This window comes from Euprymna scolopes, chromosome 35 (genome assembly GCF_053919585.1).
Source record: "Euprymna scolopes isolate OS-2025 chromosome 35, ASM5391958v1, whole genome shotgun sequence".
Taxonomy (NCBI): Eukaryota; Metazoa; Mollusca; class Cephalopoda; order Sepiida; family Sepiolidae; genus Euprymna; species Euprymna scolopes.
The window spans coordinates 87731164-87751066 of record NC_136516.1 but is presented as its reverse complement, the minus strand read 5'-3'; the positions used below and the strand labels follow the sequence as shown (position 1 = coordinate 87751066).

Sequence of the window (19903 nt, the reverse complement as noted above, 5' to 3'; positions counted from 1 at the left end):
TGATTACTGTACACGCAATAACCCTTATCCCCAAGTGGCTTCCGGGCCTTGATAAGTGGTGACTACCATGTAAAAAAAAAAAAAAAAAACTTCCCCTATTTTATCGTTTAGTCCTCACATTCCATGAACGATGTTTCTGACAAAAGGGAGAGAATTACTGTTTATTTTTTGGGGGGGAGGGGTCGGAATCTCTCCATCTAACACTTATTGTTGGCTATTTTTTTTTTACTTTGAAGTAATATTTTTTTTTTTATTTTTAGCTCCTTACACCAAGTGGCTTCATGCCTTGTTTGGAGTGATTTCCATTTAAAAAAAAAAAAATTCTGGTTAATAATGAGAGGGAGAAGTTCTCCGAACTTATTTTTATCACTTCCTCCTACGTTTCCATTGGCGTTCCCTAGTGAACTGAACCTGTTACCTCAACTGTTCTATATCTACTAACCAAAAACTCTCATCCATTTGTTTAACGTGGCCATACTATCAAAGTTTACTCTTCAGAAAAAGAAAAAAAAGAGGAAAAGAAAAGGCACAAAGATTGTTTTGTTTTTTAGTGGTTTAAGGATTCTCATCTGACATTAGCAGAAGAATAGGAATTGCAACTTCTGCACTTTAATGTCTAAAAAAAGGTATGAAATAGGAAGAACATACTAAAACCTCTGAAAATTTGACAATGCATTAATTCAATTAAACAGATTTGGCATGTACGCTTCAGTTGAAATGGTGATAGAAATTTATATAGAAGAGAATCCACTAGCCCAGCATCAGTTTTATTCTTTTTTTTTAGTCTTGAATTGATGCTACATTTCTGAATTTTTAGATGAGGATTGGTTATTTGTATTATTCGGATTCTTCGGACTACTGTTCTCAACTTGAGCATCATTTGCACAATGTTTCGATTGATGTAACCTCTGACCTTCTTTAAATGTATCTTGTCGAACCCAAGAATGTTTCTGTCAAACTCAGGAACCTGCACGGAATTTCAAACAGAACCCTTTAATTACTTTACAGGGGTAGTATGCTTTCGTTCCGTCAGCCATGACTGGATACAGGTGCGAAATAATTGGCAATTGTATTTTTTGGCCAGATCACACTGAGAATTCAACATTCAACCTTTAGGAGAATATTATTTTTACAATTGATTTTTCCAACTACTGTGCTACAGATCCTTGCAAATGGCACTCCAGATGAGAACAGTAGTGCCAAGAATCCAAATAATACGAATTGAATTGATGCATTTACTGCATTTCTTGGAAGTGCATTCCAAAGTCGAGGGATCCTCATTCAGTTCAATAGAAATTGGCAGCAAAATATTTTTGGTTCTGCTTGCATAGATCTCTTTCTGGTGCAGGAACGAATAATAAAAGAGGTGTTTAATAAGTAATGTTCATAACTCACTTCCAGTTATCTGATTTTGCTGAAAGTTTGCATGTGCAATGATTTATATCTCTATGGGTTATGTGGAAAATTACAGCTCTGAACTAATTGTGGTTTCTGATTTAGAAATGTTTGAACTGAGTCGGTTATAAAATGGAGCCTGTTAAGTGTCATACAGCTATTTTTTTTTTTAAAGACACACCGCAAAGGAGACTTTGGATGAAATGAAAGAAACGTATTGTAATGATACCCCATAATATGATCTTGTAAAATGTTGGCATTGTGAATTCAAACATGGCCAAAGATCTGTAGAAACAGCTCCTAGAGTTGGTTGTCTCCCCTTCTTTTATTGATGAGTCATCTGTCAGTTAAGTTGAAGTTGCCATTTTGGAAGCTCAACAGGTCAAGATTAGTACAGAGTCTTTGAAAACTATCATTCATGACCATTTGTATATGAATAAGATATCTGTCAGATAAGAATTTGAGTAGTATGCTAATTTTGAATGCTGAAACACTGACGCATGACTATGATGAGTGGCAAATTTTGAGTGAGTGTCCAGTTTAAAAATTAAAATCACATAAAAACTTTAAATTTAAAAAAGGGTTGTGCACCAAAATTTATGCAAATTCATCCAGTGTTTTTGCTTTTATAAAATAAAATTTCACCACTAAATGTTTTATAGCTAGTACATAAGAGTTATGTCCCTTGCCTATCGACCTTAATGAAAAATAAGGTACTTGTACGGTTTAGTCAAGGCATTAAAAAATTGGGTACTTGTACAGTTTAGTCAAGACATTAAAAATAAAAATATCGAAAAAAAGTTTAAATTGTATGTATCCATTATGGAATTATGGAACAAAGTTCTCTGAAAAATATTTCACTGAATTCCATCAAGTAGTTTTTTTTTACAGCGAAAAAACAATTTGTTATGATACCGAGCAAAATGTTTGATTTTTAGGAAGAAAAGCTAGTATTAGAAATGGGGAGTGGTGTTAGCACTTTAACTGGCATTATCTCCCTTTGTCATTTCTAAAATTCAAACAAATTTTTTTTTTAAATCCAAGATGGCCGCCTTCAACGCGCTCTCATAAAAAAGTGTTTTTCCGCTGTAAAAAAAAAATAAAATAAAAAAAACTACTTGATGAAATTAAGTGAAATTTTTTTTCGGAGAACTTCGTTCTATAATGGATACATACAATTTAAACTTTTTTTCGATATTTTCATTTTTTAATGTCTTGACTAAACTGTACACGTATCAAAAATTGAAATATCAAAGAAAGGTTATATTGAACGTATCCGTTTTGAACTGAAGATCTCTGAAAAAAAAAAAAAAAAAAAATTCATTTAATTTGATTGAGTAGTTTTTTTTTTATTATTTTTACAGAGGAAAAACATGTTTTTATGAGAACACACTGAAGTCAGCCATTATGGAAATTTTTAACACGCCATAGGAAGATAACTTCATGTAAAGCGCCGACACTCCATCCCCAGCTTTATTACTAGCTTTTCTTCCTAAAAATCGAACCTTTTTGTTCGGTATCATAACAAATTGTTTTTTCGCTGCAAAAAAAAAAAATCTACTTGATGAAATTAAATGAAATATTTTTTTTTGAGAACTTTGTTCCATAGCGGATACGTACAATATAACCTTTTTTCGATATTTTATTTTTTCAATGTCTTGATTAAACTGTACAAGTACCAAAAATAAATATGACTGACGAGAGATTTCATCCATAAAATTTCATTTTATTTTTTAAAAACAAATTACTGGATAAATTTGCATAATTTTTGGTGCACTATCTTTTTTTTTTGTGTAACCTAGCATGCAAGTATACTATAAAAAAATCTTTGTGATATTTTGTCTATTTTCTTTTTACGAGCAGTTTTAAATATTAAGACAAAACCAGAGAATCGCCAAATTTTGTTCTAAAGCCTGTGGTGAAGCTCTCTAAAGTATGCACATTTTGATGATGTCATCAAGTGTGTACAGGGACAAAAATAAGATTGTTCTAGTAATATATCGATGAAAGAATGTAAACCTTAAAGCTTCTTTAATATTTGCCTGAAAAAATGTCCGCAGTTGACTTACCTGGCAAATGAAGGCCACGTGTTATCCAAATCGTAGCCAATAGGTATAAGGTCAAAGTTCACATCGTTTAGGTCATACAAAGCATCAATGAGGATCGAACTATGCTTGTGCTGCAACCATGGTGATGACGGATGATACCAATCGCTAAAAGAAAATCATAGTAATAATAATAATAATGCTAAGAATAGTAATGATACGCATAATTATAATAATCATCATCATATTACTTAATCATCTATATATTAATACGATAGCGTGTGTGTGTTATTTTGTGTGTCATACTTACAACTTTTTTCTTCCGAGTGACTGTCGTTTAATTGTTATGACCTTCCATTTCTTGTAATAAATAATTTTACCAAGAATTCTTGATAAGTTTTTTTTTTTTTTTTTTTTTTTTTTTTTTAACATAGGTATCACCACATTATCAAGGCCAAGAGGCCACTCAAGGATAAGGGTTTCAGCTTCGATTTAAGCTGATGTACCCAAGTCATATCGATATATTTTTTTATGTTTGAAATCACAATTTTATAATACAGGAATCGATAGAAAATTGACTCTAGAATAATATATACAAAATTTGCATGAATTAAAATATCATATTTAAGCATATTTTACGGCCGGACTATGCCGGGTGTTCCTGCTAGCTTAGATAAATACTTTTGCAGTTTTAACAAAAGAGCTACAATAATATCAGATAGTTCCAGTTTGCTTTATTTTTAAGCTTTTTTTTTCTCCCATCTTTCAAGGAGATATATAATACAATAAGTATTAAGTAACCATTTTTAAAACATAAAAATGTTTATTTTGGTTAAACAATAATTCTATTATCTGTTATTTTTAAAATTGAATTATTTTCAGTTGTTTTATGTTTAAAATGAAATTTACGGTTTGTAAAATAATACAACTATTGCAATGGGCCATACAGAGAAATCTTTCTAGACTGAGGCAGCATTGAAGAAATTTGTCTTAAACTGGTATATAGTCATCAAAAAATACTCAATATTCTAAGAATACCTTCATCTGTTTGTATCCTTTTTTCTGAAATATCTGGTGGGAAGGTGGTCACATACAACTTCTTTTTTTTGAGTGATTACAGTTTCATGTTTTTATCATTTTTTCTTTTCAAGTAAGATTACCGTATCATTTGTTTTTGAAATTGTTACATTTAAGTACAGTTACCAAAGCCCCTATACACTTCCATATACTCGAATATGGGTGAGGGTATCGACATTGTCCACGATGGAATCGATATATAGTAATAAAAAAAAAAAAAAAAAAAAAAATGGTCAATATCCTTAGTGTAGCAGGTGTGTCCAAACGGAACTTAATTTCTTCTATTTATTATTTGTGGATCCGGGCAACGCCAGGTGTCCCTACTAGAAAAAATGTCCCAAAAAAGTTCAAATGTCTTGCTAAAAGTCAAAAAAATGTCTTGCTAAAAGTCAAAAAATACAAAATGCTCCACAAAGAATATGGTATTGACTGAAAGAACAGGGATCTCAAAAATTACAAAAAAAAAACAAAACAAAAAAAAAAAACGTCAATTCTTTGAGGTACGGGGGGGGGGTCTGGTTGCCTTCAACATTCCGATTAGAACCTCCACGTGCGTGGATGCTGCTGCTTTCTACTTCCATTTTAAAAAATGATAAATTTGTATCGCCAATAACGTTGTTGCGATGTTGGCCTAATGGATAGCGTGTTCACTTAAGGGTTTATCTTTTTACAGGTTCACACCCAGCATTGGTAATTTTTTTTTTTTTTTTTTTTTAAATAACGCAATAAGTAATCATTTTTAAAACATAAAGTGTTTATTTTGGTCTAAAAAAAATCTACTTCATTATTTCCAAACTTGAATTATTTTCTGTTTGTTTTATGTTTAAATTTTTTTTCCTATCTTTGAATCAGACTTAAAATTAAATTCTGAAATTTACAGACTGTAAAAGTAACACAGCTGTTGCAAAGGATCGTAAAGAGACATCTTTCTAGACTGAGGCAGCATTTAAGAAATCTGCTTAAACTGGTATACAGTCATCAAAAAGTGCTCAATATCCTGAGAATAGATTCTTCTCTTTGATCGGGTGGGGAAGTGGTCAGGTACTTCTTTTTTGGGGCGGTTATATTTCTGTGTTTTTATCCGTTTTTAAAGTAGAATTACAGTATCTTTTGCGTTTTAAATTGTTACATTTAAGTACGGTTACCAAAGCCCACCTCCCCCTTCTCCATATACTTGGATATGGGTGGGGATATCAACATTGCCCACGATGGAATTGACATATAGTAATAAAAAAGTGTTCAATATCCTTAGTATGACAGGTGTATCCAAACGGAACTTAATTTCTTCTTTTTATTATTTGTGGAACCGGGCAATATCGAGTATCCCTGCTAGTCTTATCTATATATAGAAAAGGCAAAATGTGTGTGTGTGTGCATTTTTCTGTATGTCCACAAAAGGCTTTTTTCGCCGGGATTCTCAGTCGGCTCACTTCTTCTTAAAACTTTTTATCTGCTGTCTAAATCATAATATCTACGACTTAATGGAGGTCGTGGCTACCTTTAATTTACCCGGCTTTTACAAGCTATTTTCAAGATATTTTTCGATCGCCGCGTCTTTGAAAAGCGAATGATGGGGCGGGGGAAACAAACTGGCTTCCAGCGCAAAACTAGGTCAAACATCACGCGACTTAACTTTCTCGCACCTGTTAATTTCGCTTTATAAACGTCAACTTAAGACACTTATCACTTCCTTTCCCCTCGTGGCCGAGATGGTTAGGTGGCTGGCTTTTTTTTCTCCTTTCGTTTCCACCTTCGTGTCAAGGCCTCGGGGTTCAAGCCTACCTTCCTACTAAAACTTTTTTTTTTTTTTTACACCTCCAAACACCCGGCCAACGCCGGGTATCCTTTACTAGTATATAAATAAAACTAAATAATACAATAAAATAAATAATATATAGATAAATGAATGAAGAATAAAAAAATAAGTATTTACAGTCAAAAAAGGCTGCTTTGAAGAAACAAATGTTAATTCGACTTCAATAATAATAATAGATGACCACACTTGCGCGCGCACACACAAAGGGAGATAAGCAAACGAATACTTTACCTCGTAACACGACCATTTGAAACACACTGTTGAATCGTATCGGCAAGACGTTTGTGCACAAGTGCAAAGCGAATTAATGCCCGACCTTTCCCAATTGATGTCCGATACTGAAATAAAATGATTTTTTTTTTATTCAGATATATTTATTAATCACAGTATTTTTTGTTTACTTATGAGACAATATGCGCCAAAGTCAAAAGCCATTCAAGGATACGGATTAGTGCAATGGATAGATTGGCAGTTCAATGATGAAGAACATTATGAGAGGATTGAAAATGATGAATAGAAAGAACAAAATTTGGTTGCTGATGAGGACAATTTATGATGATTGTTGGCATTAAATTTGAAAATGACCATGTGGTAGCCTGCAGGGAAGCAGTCCCATGGTAACGTGTTCTACAGATGGGAAGTTCTTAGAAAGAAACTCAGTTCATGGGAATTTTATCCTACACTAGGAACATACAGGGAATATAAATTATTGAGATTCCAAACTTTTACTGCTGCTGTGTATGACTCCGGCTACAAAAGGAAGCAAAAACTTCAAACATGTATAAATTATATTTATTGGTAGATTCGGGGGGCGGGGGGGGGGGGGAAATATTTGCTTCTTTTATGTTTGTTTATTTCAAAACTTGAAAACAATCCTAAATCAACTAATGATACATTCAAAGACCTGAAGCACAATCTGTAACTACTATGGCACAATCACGTTGACACACCGGTTTCTGCTGGATCACCGAAGTTAAGCAATGTTGAACCTGGTCAGTACTAAATGGGTTACGATTTTGGACTTCCAGGTGCTGTATGTGCTCTCCGCTTATCTCGGCATTGTCTCCGGTCGTCCTGGACTTCTCCTTGCCACTGGATTCAAACAGTGTCGATTCAGGAGAGGTGTGGTTGTGGATTACACAACCCTTGCCTCACAAATACATGTGCAGCTGCTCCTATAGGGGGTATCCTTTGTCTTTCAAGAGTGAATGGAGGTAAATTAAAATTGTTAACTACTCTTTTCCCGAGCCAGCTCTGCTTGATTCCAATGGCAAGGAGAAGTCCAAGACACCTAGAAGCAATGCTGAGATAAGCAGAGAGCACATGCAGCACTTGGTATACTAACATGATCACCAATTTTAGCACTGACCAATGCTTTACTTTGGTGATCTAATAGGAACCACTGTGTCAATGTGCCTAAGCAGTACATATCAAGTAATCCTATGAGAATAACATGTATACTAATGTTATGGAGAGGCAAAGTGCGAATGGACTCATGTCCGGCCGACAAAAACATAACCCGGGAATTGTGATAACCTGGTCCTATGACGCAAATCGTTTTATGGGTCAGGCCGTTTTATGGAGCAAGGTGCGAATGAACTCATGTCCAGGCTGACAAAAATGTAACCCAGGAATTGTGATTACCTGGAGATGACGTAATTCGGTCGGGGGTAAGACCAAAAGCAAACGCCGGGCTGGTTAAAATATGGGTCAATGATGTCAATTGGTTTATAGGTTACCAGATCGAAAGTCCATAAAAGTGAGATGGCGAACAAAAACAAAGCAGAGACGCGGAGACGAGGAACGAGAGACAGACGACGAGGAACTGCCTGTCACGTTCGCAACCTACACCTCTCTCCACCACCTCCACCGCCGTATTGTGTATATATGAATATTTGTTAAATAAACCAAGTTTGTTTATAACAAAGTGTCTCATTATTCATTGATAAATGAACAGCGGTCATTCCAATCACTAGACAATTTACAACAAACATATGTATAAATGTCAAACACACTATCTCTCAGTCTATCTATCGAGATATTCAAAAATCTCTTATAGTTGAATTACAGGTGGTGCTCATGTAGTAGAATGTACCCTGTCTCTAGATGAAACACTAAGACTCTTCCTAAGACAAACAACAACAATACAGAATATACGTCATCTTCATACCACCAGTATATAACACTAATAGGTTATCACAGAAAAAAATGTCCATCAAATAATTAAAGAAATGTGGCTATTTATGAAGGCTGATAGCAATGCAGAAAAACTGGAATGGTAGAATACTTAGCATAATTAAATCCTTCTTAGATAAGAGAAAAATCCAGGTTGTCCTCGACGGTCGAACATCTAAACAGTGTGATATAAATGAGTGCCTCAGGGGTCTATTCTTGGACCTCTATTGCTCCTGATATTTATTAATGACCTCCCCGACAAAACTGCTTCTGAGATGGGTATATATGCTGATGACACTACACTCTATAACAGGCATGACAGGAAAACAAATGAACACATATCTAAAGAAATGGCAAAAACACTAGAGGATGACCTCCAATCTGTATTGGAATGGGGACATAAATGGATGGTCACATTCAATGCTGCCAAGACTAAACTGGTTTCCTTCAATAACTACAAGAAACCTTCTCTGCCACCAATAGCAATGGCCAGTGACTCCCTGTCTGAGAGTACATCTTTCAAACTGCTTGGCCTAACGTTCACAGGAAACATGAGCTGGAACAATTATATTGAAAACATTGTCAGGGCCGCTGCGAAAAAGGTAGGCTCTCTCTACCGTGCTAGAAAACTACTGACACCTGAAAGTATCCTGTATCTCTATAAGGCTACCATTCGCCCATGTATGGAGTATTGTTGTCACATCTGGGCTGGTGCGTCTACTACTAGTCTCTCGCTCCTAGACAAGGTTAAAAAAAGAGTCGCCAATCTGATAGGCCCTGAACTGGCATCTAAGCTTCAGCCTCTGTCCCATCGACGAAACGTTGCATCCCTCTGCTTGTTCTACAAGTATTTTAATGGTGAATGCTCTGACGAACTGCAGACACTTGTGCCCCCACGACGCAGACACCCTCGACAAACCCGACAGGCAGCTAAATCCCACCCCCACACAGTAGAGATCCCTAGATGTAAAAGATCTTTCTACTCCAGTAGTTTCTTCCCCAGAACCGCTAGACTCTGGAATTCCATTCCAGGATCCTGCTTCCCTAACTGTACTGACATGCAGAAGTTCAAGTGCAACGTGAACCAACATCTTGCTGCCCAAATCCCTACATAGTGCCCCAGTAGTTGCTGCCCCTGATAGTAGCCCCCTACACCAAAGTGGCAATGTGCCTTATTTGGGGTGAAAATGTAATAAAAAAAAAATTTTTTTAAAAAGAAAAAAAAAGGTGTGAACAAAAATCAAAGACAGTAGTTCGGTTATGATTCTTTGCAAAATCTACTTATTTTTCAAAAGATCTTCCGTATATCAAATTATTAAATATAATTAAATGCTAAATGTTAATTAAAAATACCTGGGATAATGTAACATATTTGATAATTTAGGCAGAAAATCTATCTTCCTCAAAAAAAAATACTGTCTTCAATTGTGTTTTTGTTCATAATTTCTTTTACCATTCCTGTTTTTCTACATTGCTATCAACTTTCATTAATACCCACATCTAATATATAAAAGGCTACATATCTGCTTGTCTCCATATTTTCAAATTCTATCTCCTCCAAAACTATAAATCACAGAGCGGTGCTAGGGCCCTCAAATGATTGGATTTTTTACGGACCGTTCTTTTATGGGTCTTTAGCCAGTTAAAATAGATTTTAAGGGGTAAAAAAATGGGTCAAAATTGAAAATAATCGTTATACATTTTGTACATTCATTTTAGTTTATTTTTAATTTTCAATCAGTCTATGTGCATGTCATGTCGATACAGTGGTAACATCACCAGCTTTGAATGCTACAGTTTCAGTTTCAATTCTAGCTGATGGCACACAAATACATTTTTTTTTTAATTTTTGAAATCACGATTCTATAATAATATATACGAAATCTGGACAAATTAAAATATCATATTTAACCATATTTTATACTCAGGTAAACCTGGGCGCCTCCCTCCCCCTTGCTAGTACCATATGATGAATAAATAACAAAAGTCTATATTTCAAATTACATGATATTGACCATCTTACAATTTATTCCTTTAAGTACATTGACATTCACAATTCATGACAGCAACTATTTCGTAGCACAAAATCTTTCATTTAAATATATCAATCAATGAATCTATCCTGCCCTTAACTCCTCAGAAAAAATAGCAACTATCAATCCATCAAAAGAACATAAAATGCATTTCGACAAAAATTCGAAAATTGGAAGAGAAGTTGCAATTACCTTTTATTTGTTTCTTTTATTATACCATTATAGAAAACGCATTGAAGCACAGAAATTAGGAACTCATAATTTCTGGAAAATCTTCAACAGTGTAGTAAATAATGGGCAATCAACAATTTCCCCCCTATCCAACAACCATGGCATGGCAACCGACAAAGCTAACATGCTTGCCCGTCAGTTTGCCTCAAACTCTTGCGGACAGAAACCACACTAGACGATCTGAAAATCATCCCTTCTCAAGTACATGATATCATAAAAAAACCTAGACACCTCAAAAGCATGTCGATCTGATCTCATCCCAGTTGTACTATTAAAAAATGCTCTGCTGAGGTTGCTCCAGTTCTCTCCAAACTCTTCAACAAATACCTTAATGAATCATGCTTTCCTGACTGCTGGAAAACTGCTTCTGTGGTACGAGTTTACAAGAATTCTGGCAAAAGAACTGACCCATTAAATTATTGTCCCATTAGCCTCCTCCCTCTTTTCGCCAAGATATTTGAATCCATAATTAATCAAGCTCTAGTCTACCACATTACAGTTGCTAAACTTCTGTCCGACCATCAATATGGATTTAGGCAAGCCCGTTCTACTGCAGATATCCTAACTGTAATCTCTGAACATATATACCATGCACTGGATAAGACAAGGGAGGGGAGGGCAGTAGACCTAGATATATCTAAGGGTTTTGACGGGATACAGCACGATGGCATTCTTGTGAAAATCAGATCCTATGGTATCACTGGATGAATACTTAATGTAATTAAATCCTTCTTAAATAAGAGAATAATCCAGATTGTCCTTGATGATTGTATGTCAAAACAATATGATATAAATGCAGGTGTATCTCAGGGGTAAATACTTGGAATTTTATTATTTCTGATATTCATAAATGACCTCCCTGATAAAATTGTCTCTGAGATGGATATATTTGCTGATGACACAACGCTCTATAACAGGCACGAGGGGAAAACAAATGAACCCATACCAAAACCCTACAGAAACCCTAGAGGAAGACCTCCACTCTGTAGTGGATGGGGTCAAAAATGGATGGTAACGTTCAATGTTGCCAACACTAAGCTTCTTTCGTTTAACAATTACAAGAAACCTTCTCAGCTTAACGTTCATAGGGAACATGAGTTGGAACAGATTCATCAAGAGCATTGCCAAGGCTGTTGCAAAGAAGGTGGGCTCTCTCTACCATGCTAAAAAGTTACTTACACCCGAAAGTATCTTGAACCTCTACAGAGTATTGTTGTCACATTTGTACTGGTGCATCTGCTACTAGTCTATCATTCCTAGACAGAGTTCAAAAGAGAGTCGGCAACCTGATAAGTCCTGAACTGTCATCTAAACTTCAACCTCTGTCCCATCAACGAAATGCTGCATCCCTCTGCCTGTTTTACAAATATTTTAACGGTGGATGCTCCGGCGAACTACAAGTAGTTGTACCCCCTTGACATAAATACGCCCGACAAACCCGACAAGCAGCAAAGTCCCACCCCTACACATTTTTTTTTAATTATGAAGGCTGATAGCAATGCAGAAAAAAAAAAAAAAAAACGGTCATTCCGGTTTTTCTGCATTGCTATTAGCCTTCATAATGTTCCAAGTATACTAGATTTCTCTTTTTAAATAAATATGAAAATTATCCGCCTTACCTCTTTCAGTGATTTCACATATTTCAAACCATCTTTGAGTCCTTTACTGGAACCAAGGCACTCACAGAAATATTCCCAGTAACTTTTTCTACGACCCATAATGCTGATATGATCTAAGAAAAGAAAAAAGAAAATCATTCAAAATTGCAACCTGTAAACAGATAATACCATCAGCATTCTATATTTATAAAAATACCAGCAGGGAGACCCGACGTTGCCCAGGAATGAATAAGGATCAACAAACGTTTCACTTTCCCATATTTTATTGTCATCAAAATCAGTAGGGGTCCTGGATATGACCTTAAACTATATCCGATGTTGAAGCCCCAGCTTGCGGGCTTTGGGTAGTGTGGAGCTACCCCTTAATTGCCATTGCTTCCTAGGTCCACTCTGACCCAGAGTGGTAGTATCTGTTAGGGTCCCAACTATGAGTTAACTAGTAACTGACTTGAAAAAAAAATATATATATATATATATATATTCTATCAAAAACTTTTTCTTCAAAATCAATGGATTCGACATTAAATAACCTGAAAAGGGTTGATATGCTGTAAAACAAAAACAACCAACAACCAATCAAAATCGGTAAAATCTGCCATTTTCAATCCTCCCTGCAATGACAGTCCACAATACATTGTAATCTATATTGCACAGTAGAGAACCTACTGTTGATTTTATAAAATTATTTTTATATAATGACTTGTACGAAAGCTTAAACTGCAAAAGTTAAATATCGTAATTAACTTGTACTCTAAACATAAACATTCATTTTGAATGCATCCCCATCATATCAAAGAGCCTACTGTTGGTTTTATATGCCAGGCTTTTCTGCTTGTGTGAAAATAAAACTTCTCAAATGCACTTGTGATGTTCGGCTGTATTAGGTGTTAATTTTAGTCAAAATCACGTGTTCATTCTTTTATCGGATTTTTTCGATTATCAATAGTTATCAAAAACATCCCGACACAAAACCTATCTAAAAACACTGCCAGGCACAAAAAGTATATTTGTCTGAAATTTCATAAAAATCGGCCCAACCATTTACAAGTCCATAGGAAATGAACTCACAGACACACACACACAATGTTCTTTTTATATAATAGTAGATATCTAAGCCATATTTTTAAAGTTGAACCTAAATAGCATTTAAGCTGACAAATCAAACTTTGTTTCTGACGAGCAAATTTTCATTTGTTGTAATTGTACCGTGTTATTCACAATAATTAATACATACTTTGCTACAATTATTTTTAAAAATTACTTAGTCCGACCCAGACAATGTATATTATGAAAGATTTTTAGCTTATCATAGGGGAAAAAAAACGGATCCAAAAAAAAAAAAAAAAACCTATCCTGCCTTGACAGAGTACAAAATAGACTTCGTGATTTAGTGGGGGATGCCCTTTTCTCTTCCCTGCAACCTCTCTCCCACAGAAGAGATGTTGCAAGCCTGTCTTTGTTTTACCGCTATTTCCATGGCAGGTGCTCGTCTGAGCTCAAATCCCTCGTCCCCCCCCCTCGCCAATCTTTCACAAGAAACACCCGTCTGGCTGAAACTACTGTCAATAATTTTCCCCACTCTTTATCTGTGCCTAAATCCAAACGTAGATTCCATGAGCAGAGCTTCTTTCTTAGAACTGCACGCCAGTGGAACTCTCTGCCACTTGCCCGTTTCCCACCTGACTACAACTTGGATGTCTTCAAGTCCAACATAAACAAACTCCTGACAAACCACCCCCTTAAGTAAGACACTCTATCAAAACCCCAATACTAATGATTACTACAATACTATCTCATTGATTACTGTACACGCAATAACCCTTATCCCTGAGTGGCCTTCGGGCCTTGATAAGTGGTGACCCCCCCATGTAAAAAAAAAAAAAAAATAAAACTAATAATAATAATTACAATTATAATAAAGACAAATAAATAAAAAGAATGAGCTTTATTAATTAAAAAAACATTAAAAACCGATGTTATAACTGAGAATTTCTGATGCTGATCTCTCCTCTCTATATAAAAAAAAAAAATGCATATTTTTAAAAAATTTAAAATAAAATTATTTAAAACAAACTTTTTAATGGCAGAAACAAACATAAAATAATTGACTTGTTCAGATTTTTGCAAATGTTTTGCGTTTTTTTGCGACCAAGATAGATTTTATGTACAGTGTGTTTTGTTTTTTCTGCTTTCTTTCTTTTTTTTTTTTGTGCGTTTTTAAAACAATTCAATATTTATTTAAAGTCCGATGTATGTTGATGGTCAGTGAAGGAGAAATCTTTCTAGACCGAGGAAATTGTTATGTATAATAAAATCAAAAGTATAAGCAACAAGTATAAACAAGATTGAGATTTAAAAATATATTATTTTATTCACATATCCTCTTATAACATATTTTTAGGAGCAGGAGCTGCTAAAAAGGACTTGTCCTGCCTTGATAAGAGTTCAAAATAGACTTCGTAGCCTCGTAGGAGATGTCCTTTTCTCCTCCTTGCAACCTCTATCTCACAGAAGAGATGTTGCGAGTTTGTCTCTGATGTATCGTTATTTTCATGGAAAGTGTTCAACTGAGCTTCAATCTATGGTCCCCCCCTCGCCAAACTTTCACAAGAAACACTCGTCTAGCTGTACACACTATCAATAATTTCCCCCACTCTTTATCTGTGCCTAAACCTAAACGTAGATTCCATGAACAAAGCTTCTTTCTTAGAACTGCACGCCTGTGGAATTGTCTTCCGTTTTCCTGCTTTCCGGCTGACTACAATATGGTTGTGTTCAAGTCTAAAGTTAATAAGTTCTTGATGAGCCGTTCCATATAAGTTATCAAATTTACCAAATTTTCATTACTAATGATTACTATATTGACCAATTTCTACTGTACACTCTTTAACCCTTATCCTTGAGTGGCCTCTGGGCCTTAATAATGTGGTGATACCTATGTAAAAAAAAAAAAAAAAAAGTATCACAGAACACAAATTTTTTAAAACTTTTATTTTCATTAAACAAAAAAAATTGCTATTGGCTTACTTCTCCACATGGGGAAATTAAATACAAGTAAGCTTTTAATTTAACGAAACACAAGATTTAAACAACATATATATAAATAAATGGATGTTGTGCAGAAATTCTTAGTTATAACATCGTTTTTGTAATTAATATAGTTCATTCTTTTTATTTATTTATATTATTATTATTATTTGTTTTATTAAAAAGTTTTGTAAATATATTAAAAAAAAAAAACGTATTCAGAAAGACACCCATATATTTAAATATATTTTGTTTAAATATGTTCGTTTTGTTACTCAAATTAAAAAGTTTTGTAAATATATAAAAAAAAAAAAAACGTATTCAGAAAGACACCCATATATTTAAATATATTTTGTTTAAATATGTTCGTTTTGTTACTCAAATTAAAAAGTTTTGTAAATATATAAAAAAAAAAAAAACGTATTCAGAAAGACACCCATATATTTAAATATATTTTGTTTAAATATGTTCGTTTTGTTACTCAAATTAAAAAGTTTTGTAAATATTTAATATTAAAAAACTTTTGTAAACGTATATTTTTTTCTTTTAAATCTTTTTGTAAATATATTTTTTTTTTAAATCTTGCTCGCAAACATTCAACCACATCTGCTATTTGACGTGTTTACAAGCACCATATGGTTGTGTCAATGTCATGGTCAAATCACTGGAGTCACTTAAAATGTGCGCCAATCATTGTTTTCTGCTATAGGGTATCTATTCTTTACTTGGTCCAAAAAAGAAATCTTACTGAAACAAACATTAATTGAATCACATTAAGTATATTAGATATATCTAACATACAAATTTATCTTGTAAATTTTTAAAAGTCAGGCCCAAATAGCAATTCATTTGACATATCAATACTTGATTCACACTAGTCCATATTTTTTTTTGTTTTACTAGCAGGTTGCCCAGCATCGCCTAGTCGTAAGATACGCTTAAATACAATAGTTTAATTCATGCAGATTACATATTTATTATTATAGAGACAATTCTCTAGCAGTTATTATAATATATGTGCCTGGGTACCTAGTGTTGCCCGGGTGTTTGGAAGTGTGTGTTGAGCAAAAAAAAAAAAAAAAAAAAAGTGGTAGTAGGCAGGCAAGCTCAAACCCGTAACGCGAAGGAGGAAAAGAACGTGAAAACAAAACGTGGCTTTTTCTGAACACACTGTACAGATAAGCAAAAATTTAACGTTTACCTTTCATTTCATAAGTGAGGAGATATTCCAACTTGGCACAAGTCTTTTGAAGAAATTGGCAATCATCTGTGATTGGAATTCCTGAATCTAAGAATTCCTGTTTCAATTGATTTATACAATCTGAAAAATAAAGAGAAAAACAAAGATATTATGCATAAAAATAAAAAAAAATAAAAAAATAAAAAAAATACAGTATGAGGCACAAGTGAAAAATTGCATTCCAAGTAAAAATTCTTCAATTCACTTACATATCAGGTGAAAATAAATATCCTCATCAAAAATTAGGAAAAAATGATGTTGATGTTTTACCAAAAGTTAATACCTTTAACATTATATAATACGATAAAACTGCAATTTTAATTATAAAACTTTGTGAAACATCCGGCCGTCCTTGCTTGCTTGTTTGAATTTTGTGTGTGTATATATATGCTCCGTATCTTGGGTTGAGCATTTGGGAAGTGATATACAAATTACCATTAGCATATGAAGCAATGCTCTTTGTGTAAACAAATTGAGCTTAGGTATTTCCACAATGTCAAAACATTGTTAATTCACTGCCCATATAACAGCAGCTGTATAGCACAACAGTTAGAAGCTCCGACTGGGCGATCGGGTTTCGATCCTGGCTTGAGGTAGTTGCTTGTCTAGCCGCACTGATGAGTTGTGAAACAGTACTGCATGCGGATGACTATATATATATATATATATATATATATATTAGTGTTGGGATTATTAATTGGAATTGAAATCAGGAATCAAAACTTTTTGGTGTATCAGAATTCGTATAGAAAACATTTGTGTCTATTTTCCGATGCCAAAACTGATTCCTTTAATTATGTTTTTTGTTTTTTATTTGACTTCACCTAAAACAAAATCTTCCACTGCTGGTAGTAATAATAAATAATAAATATTTATCCATTTTAAACTACCAGTAAAGCTAAAAGCTATAAATCACCCCCACTACACAAGTGTTTTTTTTTTTTTTTTTTTTTACGTTTGAGAAAATATCTGCACATTTAACATGTGTTTTTATGATGATCAGGAAAAAAATAATAATTTTATAGTTAAACAGTTAGATTTATAAAGATTTATAGTTAGAGTTATAAAGAATTGGAATCAAGAAGGTGGGTTCTCTTTACCAGGCTAGAAAGCTATTAACGCCTGAAAGTATCCTATACCTCTATAAGGCCACCATTCCCCCATGTATGGAGTATTGTTGTCATATTTGGGCTGGTGCATCTGCCACTAGTCTCTTGCTCCTAGACAAGGTTGAAAAGAGAGTCGCCAATCTGATAGGTCCTGAACTGTCAGCTAAACTTCAGTCTCTGTCCATTGACGAAATGTTGCATCGCCCTGCCTGTTCTACAAGTACCTTAACGGTGAATGCTCTGACGAACTGCAAGCACTTGTGCCCCCTTGACGTAAATACTGCGACAAACCCAACAAGAAGCTAAATCTCACCGCTTCACAGTGGAGATCCCTAGAAGCAAGAGAGCCTTCTACTCCAGTAGTTCCTTCCCCAGAACAGCTAGACTTTGGAATTCCCTTCCGGGTCCCTGCTTCCCCGACTGTTCTGACATGCAGAAGTTCAAGTGCAATGTGAACTGACATCTTGCTGCCTAACTTCCTACACAGTACCCCTGATGCTTATGTCCCTGATAGTAGCCCCTACAACAAAGTGACAACGTGCCTTGTTTAGAGTGAAAATGTAATAAAAAAAATTTAAAAAAAAAAAAAATTGTATCAGAATCAGGAAACATATTGGAATCGTCCTATCACTAATCCATATATTTGAATTTAAAATTGAAAGGAAAAAGCAAAATGGTTGATGATTCATCTATTCAGTAGGTTTTATTCAAACGATTGCTTTTTTGGAGTTTTTTTTTTTTTTTTTTTTTTTTACATAGGCATCACCACTTATCAAGGCCAAGAGGTCACTCGAGGATAAGGGTTAAAGAGTGTACAGTAGAAATTGGACAATATAGTTATTGATAGTAGTGGAAATTTTAAATGTGAAGTATATCCCTTCATTTTCCAGTAAGTGCCGGATATTCAAGATAGAAATATGGATTATTCTATTATTTCTATTCTGAATATTCTTGCTTTAAAAAAAAAAAAAAAAAAAAAAAAAATCAGGATTATTTCCCTTTAACTAGTACACAAAAATGGCTGAAAAACTGATTTCTGACGAAACATGCACCAATGTAAGATCAAAGATTAATTATTTTTTTTATCAATTTTAGATATTATTCATCTAGGGCAAAGCTGATCAAGATTAACTTTGTGGCTGTTTTTTTTTTGTTTGTTTTCTTTTTTTACACAGGAATCATCACTTATTAAGGCCCGGAAGCCATGCGAGGATAAGGGTTAATGGTTATTCATTAGTCAATGTGATTATAGCATAGTAAACATAAGTAGTGGAAATTTTGTAAATTGGATTATTTAGGGAGACGGTTCATCAAGAACTTGTTTACATTGGACTTGAAGACAATCAGATTGTAATCAGCTGGAAAGTAGGCAATCAGCTTTGATCAATGTGGAGTTTCTCCTTATATCAGACAATTGCTATTCAATTTTGACAATCCCCTTTTTATGAGGAGCTGGTTTCCCACCAACATCTTGGGGAAACAAAACCAGCCAAAGTTGAATAAACAAACCCAAAAAAACTGCCCCGCAGTAAAAGTTAACTCCGCTACTAATATTTGACCTCATTAAGTCATTAAGTGCGGGCACTTGTCAATTCTGTTTCTACTTAATAAATTCAAATGTGTGTCAGTTACTCTTTCTTGCTGGCCGAGTGATTAACGTGTCACATTTTTTTCACACTTTATTTTCCAACTTCGCGTCAAGGCTTCGGGTTCAATCCTACCTACCAAAACTTTTTTTTTAACCCACCCACCCCTGACACAAACACCCGGGCAACGATTTTTTTTTTTTTTAAACATTTTTGTTTTTTTAACATTGTTTCTTTTTACATTTAAATAGGGTTATTACTTCGCTTATTCTTTTGTTTTGATTTACCCCCCATCCCCCCCCCCCGTGCACACACACCTCTAAACACCCGGGCAATGCCGGGTACCCCCACTAGTTTATAATATAAATCTCACCTGTCTGTTTAAATGTATGTATGTATGTCTCGCAAAAACTTCCGACAGAGGCGACAGATCCTGACAAGATCGGTATCATTTTGAAGCTCGATGTCTCAGACGACAAATATCGAAAAATTGGCCAAAAACATTAATTTCTTCACCCTAAACTCGGCCATTCTGTACAAGGAGGGGTCA

At 34.5% G+C, this 19903-nt stretch overlaps 1 protein-coding gene across 9 annotated transcripts in view; it reads right to left on the bottom strand.

Moving 5' to 3' along the window:
- The window catches only part of LOC145259987 (FYVE and coiled-coil domain-containing protein 1-like), a 137885-nt gene that overhangs the window by 105067 nt on the left and 12915 nt on the right, over positions 1-19903 (bottom strand). For all 9 annotated transcript variants that reach the window (XM_080117984.1, XM_080117985.1, XM_080117986.1 and 6 more), the window contains exons 3-6: positions 16620-16739; positions 12392-12504; positions 6565-6671; positions 3465-3608 (exon numbers count right to left, since the gene is read on the bottom strand). In XM_080117984.1, coding sequence (XP_079974110.1) covers positions 3465-3608; positions 6565-6671; positions 12392-12504; positions 16620-16739 — 484 coding nt within the window. The remainder of the gene's footprint in view (positions 1-3464; positions 3609-6564; positions 6672-12391; positions 12505-16619; positions 16740-19903) is intronic.